The 15,842-nt window shown below is 32.8% G+C and overlaps 1 protein-coding gene across 1 annotated transcript in view; it reads left to right on the top strand.

Annotated features, from left to right (window-relative positions):
- The window catches only part of DPP10 (dipeptidyl peptidase like 10), a 703,534-nt gene that overhangs the window by 369,553 nt on the left and 318,139 nt on the right, over positions 1-15,842 (top strand). Inside the window, exon 5 of the mRNA XM_024243704.3 lies at positions 492-566. Coding sequence (XP_024099472.1) covers positions 492-566 — 75 coding nt within the window. The remainder of the gene's footprint in view (positions 1-491; positions 567-15,842) is intronic.

The following is a 15,842-nucleotide window of genomic DNA, read 5'->3' as shown; positions in this document are numbered from 1 at the left end:
TCTGTTTCACCCTGGGGATTTCCTTTAAAGAGAGTCTGTCTTCAATGTTAGTGTCTTCTTTAAATATAAACATTCAACCAGTAAGAATACAAAAACATAGAGACAGAAAATTATGACAAACAGAATGTCAATACTTCTTTTCCTTTTGATTAATCTAGCATGCAAATTATAAAAGCATTTTGATTACTCAGGAATTTCAATAGGCCTTTGAATTTTTTTAATAATAAAAATAGTAACATATTCTTTAAGAGATAACATATAGAAAGATATATTAGCAAACCTTTCCTTACTGAAATGTCCAATATGTCCTCTTTAAGTTTTTTATATTCATCTGAATAATCATACATACATACATGCAAATATGTGTACAATATAAAAGAAATGAGAATGTCATTTTATAGTGCTATGAAAATTTATTTTTTTTTACATTTATACATCCAAAATTCATGTTAAAAAGTTTTTAAATATAACTTTTTTTTTTCTTTTTCTAGGTAACTTTCAAAGCATCAAGACATTCAGTTTCACCAGATTTAAAATATGTCCTTCTGGCATATGATGTCAAACAGGTAAAGGAGTGATCTTCTTTGAGAATACTTTTCTTTGTGATGCATTGGGGTGACAATTCATAATTTTACTCAGCTATAACTCACCTAAACAAAATCTGGCATATCTAGTAACTACCGGAGGACAGTAATGACTACTTTGCACAAAAGACATTTGAAGATAATGTCCAAACATATTCCATATCTGTATAGCAAATAATTGGGACAATTTGCCAAGTGCCTGTGCTGATCCAAGTCCATCTCTTGGCAGAGGAGAATGTGGCAGAGTTTAGCAAATCCAAAAAATGCAGGCTTGTGAAAGTTTCAAGATAAGCCTTACCATATACTTGAGTGTTTCATGTGTGTACAGATTAGAGACTTTTCTAGTGGCTGTGCCTAGAGCTTCAGATATGTATATTGGGAAGACAACTGCTAAAAACATTGACTCAGATTATGGTCAAGGGATTCTTTACTGGTATTTGATTGTCAGCTTGGGGTTGTAGAAAATTTTGCTAATGGGGCAAGCCAAGCAATTATTTCTGAACAAATAAAATGTTCTAATTGAAATTAGTGTTTCCTTATTCCATGTGAGCCCTCAAGCACAATTAGAGCAATATGTATGGTTGTTGAGTATTTTGTACTTAGACATCATTTGCACGATTAAAAAGCAAAGTAAATGTTGGAAAGCCAATTCGGCAGATTAGTATCTGTAAAGAATAAATGACTGGAAATCATTCAAGGAAGTTTACGAGCTTTAAGACGAACAATAAAAATTTATGGACTTAAGGCAGGAAGCCTCATATAACGCTTTGAAAGCCTTTTGAACACATGGAATTTCACAGTTCAAAAGAACTGCCATTTGATGGCTTTAGTCTTTTGGAATATACATGTGCTATATTTTTAAGGTTATATTTTTTGACTTAAGTAATTTATGCTGTAAAAGACAGAGGGATTTTAGTCAAAGGCCTCTTTTCCTAGTATAGATGTTGGCCTGTTGTCTTATCTTTTGCTTTGAGTTATCTTTATTCATTGGGATTTTGTAAATCATATGTTATAGTAAGAAAAATACTTGACATTTATAGACTAAAATATTATGCTAAAAAGTTTCTAACATAACATTATCTAAAGAATCTAAGCTTGAAAAGTCTGCTATATTAAACTGATCATGAAATTTTAAAAAATCAGGTTTCAGGAGCTATTGTAATGAAGACTGGAACTGGCAGTAGGACAAACACATAGATCAATGAAAGAGAAGAGAGAACCCAGAAATAGACCCTCACAACTATGCCTGATAGACTGTTGGCAAAGGTGCACAAGCAATTTAATGGAGGACAGTCTTTTCAACAACTAGTGCCAGAACAATCAGATATCCATAGGCAAAAAATAAAAACAAAAAGCCCACAAAAAACAAAAGCATCATATTGGCTTAAGCCACACACCTTATACAAACCCAGAATGGATCATGCTTTTAAATGTAAAGTGTAAATCTATAAAACTTTTAGAAAAAAATCTTTGGGATTTAGGGCTAGGGAAAAATTTCTTAAACTGTATACCAAAATCACAGTCCATAGGAGGATAAACTATTGTTCCATGATAGACCCTGTTTTCAGGCTAAAAATACAAGTTACAGTCTAGAAGAAAATATTTGAAATTCCCATGTTTGACAAAGGACCAACATTCATATATAAAGAATTCTTAAAACTGAACAGTTAAAAACAACAACTGTAATAAAAACACAGCTATACAATCAGAAAGTGGGCGCAGAGATGAAGAGACATTTCACTGAAGATTTACAGATGGCAATAAGTACATGAAAATATTTTAACATTACTAGCCAATAGGTAAATGCAAGTTGAAACTACAATAGAATATCACTACAAATCTATCAGAATGGTGAAATTTTTTTTAAGTGGCCACACCCAATGATGGCAAGCATGCAGAGAAACTGGATCATTCATACACTGCAGTTGGAATGTATAATGATACAGCTACTTTGGAAGATATTTTGATAGTTTTTTTAAAAACTAAGCATATATTTGGGTTGGTTCCAAGTCTTTGCTATTGTGAGTTATGCCACAATAAACATACGTGTGCATGTGTCTTTATAGCAGCATTATTTGTATTCCTTTGGGTATATACCCAGTAATGGGATGGCTGGGTCAAATGATATTTCTAGTTCTGGATCCCTGAGGAATTGCCACACTGTCTTCCACAATGGTTGAACTAGTTTACAGTCCAACAATGATAGACTGGATTAAGAAAATGTTGTGGGGTGGGGGAGTGGGGAGGGATAGCATTAGGAGATATACGTAATGCAAATGACGAGTTAATGGGTGCAGCACACCAACATGGCACATATATACATATGTAACAAACGTGCACATTGTGCACGTGTACCCTAGAACTTAAAGTATAATAAAAATATATAAATAAATAAATAAAATCCAAAATAAAGAATCTAATTATACTACATAAATAAACCAACATTTATTTAAACATTAAAAAAAAAACTAAGCATATACCACCATCCAACCCAGCAATTAAATTTCACTAGACAATTCCTTCAAGTCATTTATCCCAGATAAATAAAAAATAATATTCACACAAAAACCTGTATGCAAATATTTGCAGCAGCCTTATTTATAATAGCCAAAAACTGAGACAGCCCAGATGTTCTTCAAAGGATGAATAGTTAGATAAACCGTGATCCATTCATCCCATGTAATAAATATTCACCAATACAAAGGAACAAGCTTTCAGTATAGACAGAAACATGGATAAATCTTTGGAATTATGCCAAATGAAAAAAAAAGTCCCAAATATGATTGTTTGTATGATTTCATCTATATAACATTCTCAAAATGACAAAATTAAAGAAATGAAGAAGAGATTAGTAGTTTCCAGGAGAAAAGCAGGGAAATGAGAGCAGCTTTTTTTATTTTATGGGACAACAAGAGGGATCTTTGTGGAGATGGAAATGCTCTGTATCTTAATTATATAAATGTCAATGTCCTTGTTGTTTTCTTGACCTTGTTGTTTACTTGACCGGGATTTCTTATAGTTTTGTAAGATAGTATCAGTGGGGAAAACTGGGTGAAGAATACCTGTGATTTCTCAGTATTATTTATTATAATGGCATGTAAAAATAATTATGTCAAAATAAAAGATTTTAACTTGAAAAAGCTGTAATTTTTTAAAAAGGTCCTAAAATAAGGCAAATTTTTTTTTTTTTTTTTTTTTTTTTTTTTTTGGTGGGAGGGAGGCAGAGAGTTTCACTCTTGTTGCCCAGATCAGTACAGTGCATGATCTCTGCTCACTGCAACCTCCACCTCCCGGGTTCAAGCGATTGTCTTTCCTCAGCCTCCTGAGTAGCTGGGATTACAGGCATGCACCACCACACCCAGCTAATTTTGTATTTTTAGTAGAGATGAAGTTTCGCCATGTTGGTCAGGCTGGTCTTGAACTTCTGACCTCAGGGGATCCACCTGCTTCAGCCTTGCAAGTGTGAGCCAACATGCCTGGTGGCAAAAGTTTTTTTTTTTTTTTTAATTCAGTTTCAATTTATTTTATTAAGTGTATGGATTATGCAAGATCATTGAAATCTTTTGCCCCAAACAAGTTACTGGAAAGAGGTAAAAAGATTTAAGTATGCATTTCCACATTTATAGTTTTATGCAAATCTGATACAGTTTTTAAAGATTAGTGAATGAAAATAGTTAAAAGTAGTAAAAAATGATCCATTATTAAATAAACTAGTGAAATTAGCTTGAGAACTTTTGTATTCTTGTCCAAGTCAGTCGATTTCTATCTAGAAGAACAATTTTTACTATTTGTTTTCAGGGAAGCTGGTTAACTGTCTATGAAAAGTAAAACTGTATTAGGTTATGCCAGATCATCCCTGATAGCATCACAATAACCATTCTCTAACCACAGAAATGAAATTGCTTTTTCATCTTATTTTTAAATAGTAACTTTTTGTAATTTAGGTTTACGTTTTTAAAATGTGGAATAAGGAACATAAAACTAGGTTAACTTTGAGTATTTGGACAAAATAGGGCACAAACTTATAAAAATATAATTAACAATATAAACATAGTTGTGGACCAGTCTTCATATTCTTATGGTCTTTTTTTCTTATCAAGGAAAAATAAAGATACTTTATGACCAAATAACTGGAAGTGAAAGAATGCTAGCATTTAAATAAATTTTAGAAACTTTATTTCACCATTTTATATCATTTCATTTATTTATTCATTTTATTTATTAATTATGTCCCAGGTGCAATTGCTGGGCTGTATATTATAGGGTGTATCTGTGGGTATGCTCACATAAATTGAATTATCTCCTTCAAGAAATTTATAACCAGGAAGAGGTGATATGACACAAACATTCATATCCACAGCATACAACATCATGTTAAGTATCATACATGTGGTAATATCAAAGAATAAAGAAAACTTTTACTCAGGGTAATCATGTTAGACAAGAATCATATGCTGGGCTTTGAAGAGCAGAGAGGTAATAATGAATAGGAAAACAGTCCAGCCTGGCCAACATGGTGAAATCCCATCTCTACTAAAAATACAAAAAAAATTAGTTGGGCGTGGTGGCACACGCCTATAGTCCCAGGTACTCGGGAGGCTGAGGAGGAGAATTGCTTGAACCCAGGAGGCAGAGATTTCAGTGAGCTGAGATTGACTACTGCACTCCAGCCTGAGCGACAGGGCAAGACTCTGTCTCAAAAAAAAAAAAAAAAAAAAAAAAAATATATATATATATATATATATATTAAATAAATAAATAAATAAATAAATAAATAAATAAATAAAGCAAGCAGTCATTCTCACTCTTGGCTATGCCATTAGAATCATCTGGAGAGTTTTAAAAATTATTAATGCTGAGGCCCTCCCCTGCAGAAACTCTAATTTAATTGGCCTGAGGTATAGCCCCAGCTTTGGAGTTTTACAAACTCCCCAGGAGATAATGTGCAGCTAGGGTTGAAGACCATTGAATTTAAGTGAACTGGTCTCTTCGACCTATTGAAGACTTTCCAGATTTCAGAAAACGGAAGCACTAGAAACACAAATAAAAACAGCTAATTATTTAAACTGCATGTATTTTGTGCCAAAGTCTTTACTTGTACATGCTTAATCCTTACATCTTTTAATCTTAATCCTTAATCTTTTATTCTTAACACACAACAGTACTTGGTGTTATTCTTCCTTTATTGGTGAAAATACAGAGACTAACTTACCTAATGTGATTCAGCATTGAAAGTTATTTTTTTTCCTGAAACGATGGGTCTTAATGTACATGCTCAGCATAGCAGCATCAACATAGCCTGGGAAGTTATTAAAAATCCAAATTCTCTTGTCCCATTGAGACAGAAACTCTAGGAGTGGGCCCAGCAATCCATGGTTTGACAAGCATAAGTGATTCTGATGCATTCAAGACTGAGAACCAGTGTTTAGGGACCTGATTCCTTAAACTGCAAGAGCTCTACCTAAGAAGAGAGCTAAGCAGCCAGAATCTCACTATATGCAGGACAAAGATTCATAAAAAATATCATTTAAGAAAGATGATCGACCCATTTTTTCTTTAGTTTTTCACAATTATTTCTTCCTGGATTTAACGTCCAACTGTTCCTTTCTGACCTTGGATGTTGATCTGGTAACAAATTCACCCTTCAAGGTTAATGTTTGATCTGTTTTCATTATAGGTGGCATAGTGGGGTGTGCATGGAATTTGGAACAAAATATGTGTTTAAATTCAAATTATCCATATTAAAATTTGCATTGAAATATAACATACCTACAGGAGCTTGCATATACTATGAAGATAGCTTGAATTTCTATAAACCAAACACCTCTATGGTGCCATCACCCAGATAAAGCAGCAAAACATTGCTGTTCTCCATTCTGTTACTACGAGCCACAAAGGAGAACACTGTCTACATTTGTAAAGATTAATTCTGCCTGTTTTTGCACTTTAGGTAAATTCATACACTATGTACTGTTTTGTGTATCTCTTATTTTACTAAATAATTAGTTCATAAAATATATCTATAGTTTTCAAGTATTGTGTAACAGGTTGTACATTCCTGCTATGATATACCATTCCATTGCACATATCACAATTTGTCCACTCTACCGTTGATTAGATTGTAATACAGATGTACATGAGCAATGCATTATTGTATAGATGATTTGTCTGATCACTCTCTCTTTCCCATCCATTACTCTGCTTCTTCTTTGACACCTATTTCAAAAAAATATTATTTAAGAGGGCACAAACATTTTTTGGGTGCTTAGATAGTGCATCTGCCATGGAAGTTTGTTTATCAATGTAAACCTCCCAAAGTCCCGCTTCTTGGCTGTTTATATCATATTTTACAGAGGAGACAGACTTAGAGATGTTAACTAACTTCCTCAAGGGCCCCAGTTCACAGTTGCAGAGCTGGGACTGAATTGTTTTTTCTTAGCTCCAAAGTCCCTAGCTTTTCGATTACTTCGTCATTTTCAGAAAGTTCTTATTTATCTTTACAGATTAACTGTGTACTCTGGTAGAATTATTTTCCTATTTATTTGAAATCATATCAACTAATTCCTAATTAATTAATTGGAAGGCAAGTGAAACATATTACAATATGTATTTAATAAACATATTACAATATCAAACAATATATTATTTTCAATACTCAGTACTTAATATACTTGTCCAGATGTAGTGGTTAGACATTTTATTGCTGTATTTGCATCTTTACAACTGTTTCTCAAAATAGTCAATGAAATAATCATTCTGGAATGCCTTTTAATGCCATAAAATTAAAAACATACTTTCAAAGAAGATGAAAGTATTTCAAAATATGGCAAATCATGGTATGCTAAAACCTTGATGATCAGAATATTTGTGGTTAATATTTGTTATCTAGTATTTTGATATTCAACATATCAGACTAAATTATTTGTTCAGCATTCTGAGTCATGTATATAAATTATTTTAATTTAACCAATAAATCTATGTAATTTTATATATTATCCATATATATTTGGAATTATTGGTCCATTGGAATTATTTAACAACTGTATTTTTAAGCCATCCTTAAAATGTCAAGAGTCCTTTACCACATTTTTTTAAGGACAAACATGAAGTAAGGAGAAATCGATTTTTTTAACCTTTTTAAACAAATTGATAGTTTTATAGTTTTCTTGTTTGGATTTAAAATACACCATGTCAAGTAGACTAGTTAACTATTTTACACTGTCAACCACTTTCTTAATACATCTTATGTTTGTTATCAGAAACTTTAATTAAATTTACTCTTGTTTCAGCAGAATTAGAACTGTCCTCTATGCATAATGGGACATAAATCTGCATAAGAATTAGCTTTTTCTGAATGCAAGAGTAATAGTTGAATGAATCCTTCAAATTGTGTCTAATAGAGGGAACAAATCAATTGTACCTGGGCTACATCTGCTATGTTGGTAGTATCTGTCCTCTAAATTCGATGCTCTGCAAAAAATCAGCATTATTATTCTCTACAGTTAGATGCATTCATTTCAGTTTAGGTCTCTACTATTTTATAGCTCTTGTGTACAAAATTATTTTTCTGATAAGTATCTATTTTAACTAAGAAGTAATCCTGTAAAATGCATCCTGCATGCACTACTGCTTTAAGAAGTAACTCTTCTCTAGTGAATTATCTAATTAAATTCTGGACCTTAATACTTCAGTGCTTTACAATTACAGATACATATTTAAGAAGTCTGTGGGAGTACATAATCTGGTTATAGAATTATCTAGGCTGTTAAGTTTCATATATTTGGGGTTCACTAATATTTCAAAAAATACAAACTCAAAGAAAGCACAGTCTGGGAAGGTTACTGTGTTCAAACATGTGGGACTCTGAGTTCATGCTGAAATCCTCCTGCCTTCTAGTGCCCATAGAATACTCACCTTTCCTTATTTGTAGCAGCTGCTGCTGCTGAACTGCCTTCCTGTGTAACCTTCTCCTTGCTACACAGAGATAATAAGGCATTAAAAATAAGTTAGTATCAATTTTGGAATATTTCTTTTGGGTTAAGGCAAAAATTCAAAAGTCCCTAGGAGGTGGACAAAAAAGAAGGAAAGAAGTAAACACAAGAAATATTTTTGGAAGCCAGTATTTACAACATTTTTTGGTGAAAGTTACTAATGTATTTATCACTTTATCACTAATTAAATAATATATTTTAAATAGCATCTTTTTATTTTGAAAGAATATAACTCTATTATAGAGAATCTGAAAATACACGCACAAAAAAAGAAGATAAAAATAATGCCTCTATCCACCTCTGTTTTTTAGAGAAAACCACTGTTAATGTACTGGTTTATCTCATCTAAGTCTTATTTATTGTCATTAGTATGTATATTTTTTCCACTTATAGACAAAATTATAAAAATAGAATAACACAGTTTACTATCATGAACATTCCACTATGAACATTGTTCCTTGTCTTAAATATTTCTCAAAAACATTATTTTAATGGCTTTACAATCTTTTCATGTGGTTATATCATAATTTATTCAACTCAATTTCTTTAATATTTATAGATAGTTGACAGATTAGCACTCTCACTATTACAAAAATCCGTCCTGCAATGAACACTAATAAATATCTGTCTTTGTTTATCCTCAGTTAAATTAATGAAACTGAAATTATTGGATTATATATTTTCTACATTAATTAGTATTCTTGATGCATATTGCTAAAATGCCCCCTAGAAAGCAAAGTAAATGTATGCTTCCCCAGTAAAGAGAAAGAATTTAAGGTTCCTTTTGGTTTATGATGCTATTTTATAGGACACTAATGGTTTTTCTAAGGTAAATGAACAAAAATAAACAACAAAATTATTTATGAATAGGAGAATCTGTGATATGTTAGCAGATTCTGATTCCTTCTTACATTGAAAGCTCTGTGATTCATATTCACTCTCTAAGTGCAAATATCTAAGCTCAAGTCATTGAGAAAGCAAACCTATTTTTTAAAAAATAAACACCTTCAATATCAAATAATTGCCTTCATTACTCTGGTAAAATTACACTAGGAATAATAGATGAGTAGAATTAGCAAGTGACGGAGTAAAAGTAAGTTTCTCCCCATAGGAGTTATTTAGTGAGACATATTTTAAAATTGTTACTACACAAGACAGTCCTTAATTGTAAAACATAATGGAGTCATCATTTGTATCTATTCACAGGTAGTTTATTTCTATAGAAATAATATCATGTTCTCATTTTAAACTGCAAGATGCAGATTCCAACCTACTTCTCTAGCTTTGCATACATTTAAAACATACAGGTAAATTTGAAACATGTTTTTAGACTAGGTAGCTATATATGTAATTGTATTAAGATAATGGACTCTTCTTTTGTTCAGTGGGTTCCTGCATGTGCCTGTTATTTATTTTTACTATCATGATATAAGTATCTAAGACAATAAAATAACCTATTTCCTTATGGTGTGTTGACTGGCAAAGAATCCCCTTGCACATGGGGAGGCCACAAAGTAGAAACAGGCTTAGCATGGAGAAAAAGTAAAGTGAGTCCCTATATATTTGACAAATATTAGGTTGAATGTGAGTTAAGCAGTTTTCTCTATTAGAAGTCTTTAGAGAGATTTTAATATGTTAGTGTATTATAATTTATCAAATGGAAGAAAACATTTATTTTACCCTGAGCTTCCTTGAGACACATCACTGTTTTTTTTTTTCTCATGGATCTGTGTATGGTCTAGAACAAAAAAACATACTTTGGGCAGTAGTATATTAGGAAAATACTATGATGCTAAGTAGAAAGATCTTATTCTGGTCACCTAATAGTGATGCACATCTGCCAAACTTCATGTCATAAAGCAGTAATTTATTGTGATCATAGATTCTGCAGATCAGTGTTTCTAGAAGGGCTTGGCTGTACATTTCCCACTTGAAGCCTTATGTGATTGATGCCAGATGTGGGGGCTGCAGTCATCTGAAGGCCTGACTGAGCTGGGAGCTATACTTTCAAAGTGGCTCATTCACATGGCTGGCAAGTTAATACCGGTTGTTGACTGAGAACCTCAGTTTTTTCCATGTGTAACTGTCCACAGGGCTACTTCCATGTCCTCATGAGAGGGCTTAAGGCTTCCCGCAGTCTGGGTAATCCAAGGGAGCCAGGCAGAGTCTGCAACACTGTAGCCTTGAAACACATAAACCATCACTAGCACTCTAGTGTTTGTCACACAGGCACAGCTGTGATTACAGGTGGGAAGGAAGCACATGAGGCCATAAAATCCAACAGATGAGAATGACTGATGGCTCTCTCCCTTGACACAGATCCTGAAACAAAGGAAGTGAATTGCATGAAGACTTGGAAAGTGCCTCAGGAAATCATCATAGAGTTCTGAATACTAGTTAGGTCTAGTGAGGTTAGATGGCTTTGAAGCTGGCTGAATAGCCATATCCAGAGAAGTGTGATTAATTGGTATTCCATGTGAGGGCCTCCATGGATAGATCAGAAACCTGTGTTATTAATATTTTCATGTCTGTTTCTTGTTCTATACACTTTAATGAGTTTAAAATAAATAGATAAAAGTATACTTATCACAGTTTTGAATGAGCGAGGTAGAATAAAGGGTTGATTTACAGATAATCTATATAATCAAGATTACAGATAACCTAGGGGTGGCAATGCTGACTGGAGTTCAAATGATTAAACTTAACAGTGTTTAGAGTGAATTTAAGCATGCATTTTATAAACATCTGGCTCCCAAAATGTAGCATGAAGGATAGTAATGGATACACTAACTTAAGTAAAGTTATTGGCCACAGCTCAGTATAAATTCAGGCTGTCACATTAACTTTAAAAACGCTGATAAATTTTTAGGTTGGTTAATAAAATTAAACTACCCAGAACCATGTGCCAATACTGTAGTCACCAGCCACATTTGTCTATTGAGGACTTGAAATGTGGTTAGTCCAAATTGAGGTAAAAATTATACTTCCCAGATTTTGAAGACTTAATTTAAAACAGATAAACATATAATATTAATTATGTATCATATTCATGATATGTTTGAATAATATTTGGGATACACTGGGTTAAATAAAATATATTAGTAAATTGATTTAACCAGTTACTCTTTATTTTCTATGAACGCAGCTACTAAAAATAAGCTTACATATGCTGGGTTTGGGTTACATTTCTGTTGCTCACTGCTGCTCAGTGGATACAGGAGATGGGTATGTCACTGTTCTAAGGAAAACACCTGGGATACTCTAGCCAATTAGAGGCTGTATAGGAGACAGTCATAATTCTCAAAGATTTAGCAATTGTGATGAAGGAATTATGTAATTGTGGAAAAGGAAAACCCTGGAAAATATGGGAAGAATAATAGATATCTTCAGTATTGGAGGGCTGTCACAGAGAAGAGAAATTAGATATATTTCTAAGCATAAAACTAGGGCCCTTGACATGAAATGGTGCCAGGAAGGCAGATTTTGACTCCACATAATGAAGGCCTCTCTTAACACTTGTTTTTTCACTAATACAAGGCCTAGTGTTGAAGTCAGTGAGCCTATTTTCTCTAGAAATATTCAAAAGATGGGTAGATAATTGTCCATCACAGGCATTGTGCAAGGAAATCTCATGGGTGAGTTATGTTGAAATAGTTAAATTTCACTGTTTTCCATTAATCCAAGAAGGATAACAGTTTTACCTCTGAAATATATCATACCAGAAACACAGGAAAAAAGAGATGTGACTTTCCAACTAATATGTCAAGTTTGAAAAGTTGCAGCTTATATGGACCTTGATTTTTCTTGCTACAAATTTCAATCAAAAGCAGTAGACTTTGTTCCATATAATCGTATCTATTTGGAAAAGTATCAAGTATGGAATAACTTTTCAGAGAACCATAACAGTAATAATTCTTAGTAGAAACAGAAAACTTCAAGTTAAAAAAAAACACAACCAGATATACACACAGAGAAGAAATTCAGAAGTAATATTTTCTAATATTTTCTGATTATACCAAGACAGCAATGTTATGATTCCTAGTTGGAGTTTATACTAACTAATTTTCAATTGTCTTCATGCTGCCTATTTTAAAAAGGAAAACAGTTAAAGGTTGTGTGTTAGTAAATTAACCAGCTCAAAGAGAGTGTATAGTGTGGGGGTCTCTAAATAGAAAGGACCTTAGTGTATCTGAGGAAAGAAGAAATATAGAACATAATTAGACATGAGGTCAACACAGTTTTAAAAGACTTTGGCCAGAAAATGACCAAGGCTTATGGTCAAAAAATTTATACTTTATTTTTAAGAGCAAATTTTTGTTAAGATATAAAATATAATCTACTGTACTTGAAATAGAATGAAGTGTTGCATTATGATGCTTAATTCTACTTACTTAAACTTCATTATGTTTAATTAAAATTCACACACATTTTTCTTCCCTTTTCATCTTGGGATCATTTAAGGCTAAAACTGGAACTTAATCTGTGTGGTAAACCCAACACCAAGTACACTGTATGTGCGCATTATAGTCAATTGTTTGTTTCTTTAATAATTGAATAAGTGGGGGAAACAAAGCTTGCCTACACAGGGAGAAAATATGCATTTTCTTCATCTTCCTAATTCCTTTTCAAGAGACTTGTTTCAAAATAAGAGATACCTTACAGGCTGAGGAAAAGCTAGTGGTATTGGTGTGAATTTTCATCTTCATAAAGAAACATTAAATAATCTAAGTTATTTGTGCATAATTTTGCACCTTAAACTAGTTTTGCACCTATAATTTTGCACTTAAACTTGTGAATACTGTCAGACAATAGTTTTCATCATTTTTTTTCTTTCTGGATAAAAAAATTCTGTCCGCAATATTTCAAATACAAAAACATTAGCAATTTTCATTCCGAGGGTATCACTTTGTTATTATTACTTTCTTTCCATATAAAGAATTGAAGAGCACTTTTTTGCAGTTGAATTTCCTTTAATATGTATGCGTGTATAATAACACATTATGAGGGAGAGCATTTTATTAATAATTTACATTTTCTTTGTTTGCAGATTGAATGATGCCATGAGAACAATTAATGGCATAGATGTTCATTTACTCTCCCTCATAATTTCTAAGCAAAAGTATTTTTGTATTTATTGATGTGATGCAAAATACAGGCATGTTGTAAAAGATACTGTGAAAGGGGAAATTTTCTAAATAATGAATGTTGTTAATAGTCATGATGTTAATGTAGAATATAAATTTAAAACGTATAATTAGGTTATTGTGGATTATACCTGTATTTATTAGTTATTCATTTATAAAATGAATTATGGTATTTGTTTTCAGAAAAATGTTCCAAATTATGGGGTAATATCCCATACCACAAAAAACATCCTGTTTCCTGTTTTTGGAAAGTTAGGTTAATTTAAAATTTCCCACTATTATAAACAATGTTGTGATTATCATCCTTGCCCTTAAAACTGTGGCCACATTTCTGATAAATCACTATATCAAGTGATATTAATTTTGTAGAGGTTACTGAGGCATATTACTGCATTTCCTTCCAACACGTTTCAAATAGCACTTCCTCTAGATTTGTGTTTACGTGTGTTGGGGTGTGTGTGAGAGAGAGAGAGAGAGATTTTTAAAATTTAACCTTTTATGCATTATTAGTTTTGTGGATGAGAGAATTGCATGGAAAGTTCAGATAATTTGCTAAAGATCTGCTGGATAATAGCAGAGCTGGGATCAGAATCAAAGGCTCATGATATTAGCCATAATGTTAAGATGATCTTTATATGTAAAATACTAGGTTAATTAATCATAAATGCATTCAATAGCTATCCATGGAAAGCTTACTATGTAAGCTGTCTCCTGCACTATATGCCATGGATATAGTACAGAACAAAGCAAATGATAATCCCTTGCATAATAGTGGGGAGAGATAAAGATAAAAGAAAATAAATAATTACACAGCATGTTACATGGTGGTAAGTGCTAGGGGGAATTTTATTCTACATTTTATTTCACTTTTACTTACTTGTAAGTGCAGACTCACACAAATTTGCAAATGAGTATAGCGACCTTTATATTCCTTACCCATCAGCAAAATCCCCCCAGTGGTGACATCTTGCATAAAAATAATGCATTATCAAAACCAGACAATTGACTAGCATAACATAATTAATACAATTACAGATCTTAAACCTGTTTTTGCATATGCTCATTTTCTGACATGCCTTGGTGTGTGATTCTATGACATTTTTTATTATACGTAACCACCTTTACCATCACAATTGAGATACAGAACTGCTCTGTCACCACAACAAAAATCTCTTTTGCTTCCCCTTTATAGTCACACCCTCTGTCTACTTATCTAATTTCTGGCAACCCCTGTTTTCCATTTCTATAATTTTGTCATGTTACGAATGGTATGTAAATGGAATCATGAAGTATATAATTTTTTGAAATTGGCTTATTTTTTATTGTCCAACATAATGCCCTTAAGTTCCATCCACGTTGTTTTCTGTGCCAAGATTTTGTTCCTTTCCATTGCTGAGTAGTAGACAGTGAGATGTAAAGCAAAAAGGAAGATGCCATTAAAAAGGGTGCAGTTTTCAATGGAGTGGTGAGCAAAGGCATTCCAGAGGAAATGACACCTCAGTGTCGACCTAAGGAAGTGAAGAAAGATTCTTGTGCATATTTGGGGGAAGAGTGTCCTAGGTAAAGGGAATATCCTGAGTAAAAGTTTGGAGCAGCCAGGAAGCCCTTTTGGCCTGAGCAGTGAGAGAGAGCACAAGCATTAAGAGATGACATTAAAAATAAAAAAAGAGAGATGACATTGAGACCCTTTCAAAGGCCCTGTAGACTCTATAGTTAGTGGTAACTGCAGTAACTGTATAACTATGGTGATTGTATTAGGTGACTCAAATTTCCCATGAAGTTACTTCTAAACTCTGAAAAGATTGAAAGAATTATCCCTTCCCTGGGGGTGTAGCAAAATGAATACTTTATAATAGAAAAAATAGTTTAACTGGAATTTTGCCTTTTAAAAAGATTTCCATTTTAAAAAATGGAATATAAAGACCTTTATGTTCCATTTATGAAATGTTGTCTCAGTATTGTCAAACCTTTAAGTAACTTTGGCATGAGACGGGAAGCATATGTTCTATTACTTTTCATCATTCATGATTTTTACTTTGTGAAAACCTCAGTTGGGGGATGCAAAAGGCATAGAATTTACTGGAAGAGCAGAGATGGCACCTCGTATGACTCAGAGGACATTG

The sequence above is a fragment of the Pongo abelii genome, chromosome 11 (assembly GCF_028885655.2).
Source record: "Pongo abelii isolate AG06213 chromosome 11, NHGRI_mPonAbe1-v2.0_pri, whole genome shotgun sequence".
Lineage (NCBI taxonomy): Eukaryota > Metazoa > Chordata > Mammalia > Primates > Hominidae > Pongo > Pongo abelii.
Note: the sequence above shows the minus strand (reverse complement) of the source record. Positions and strands in the feature narration are given on the sequence as shown.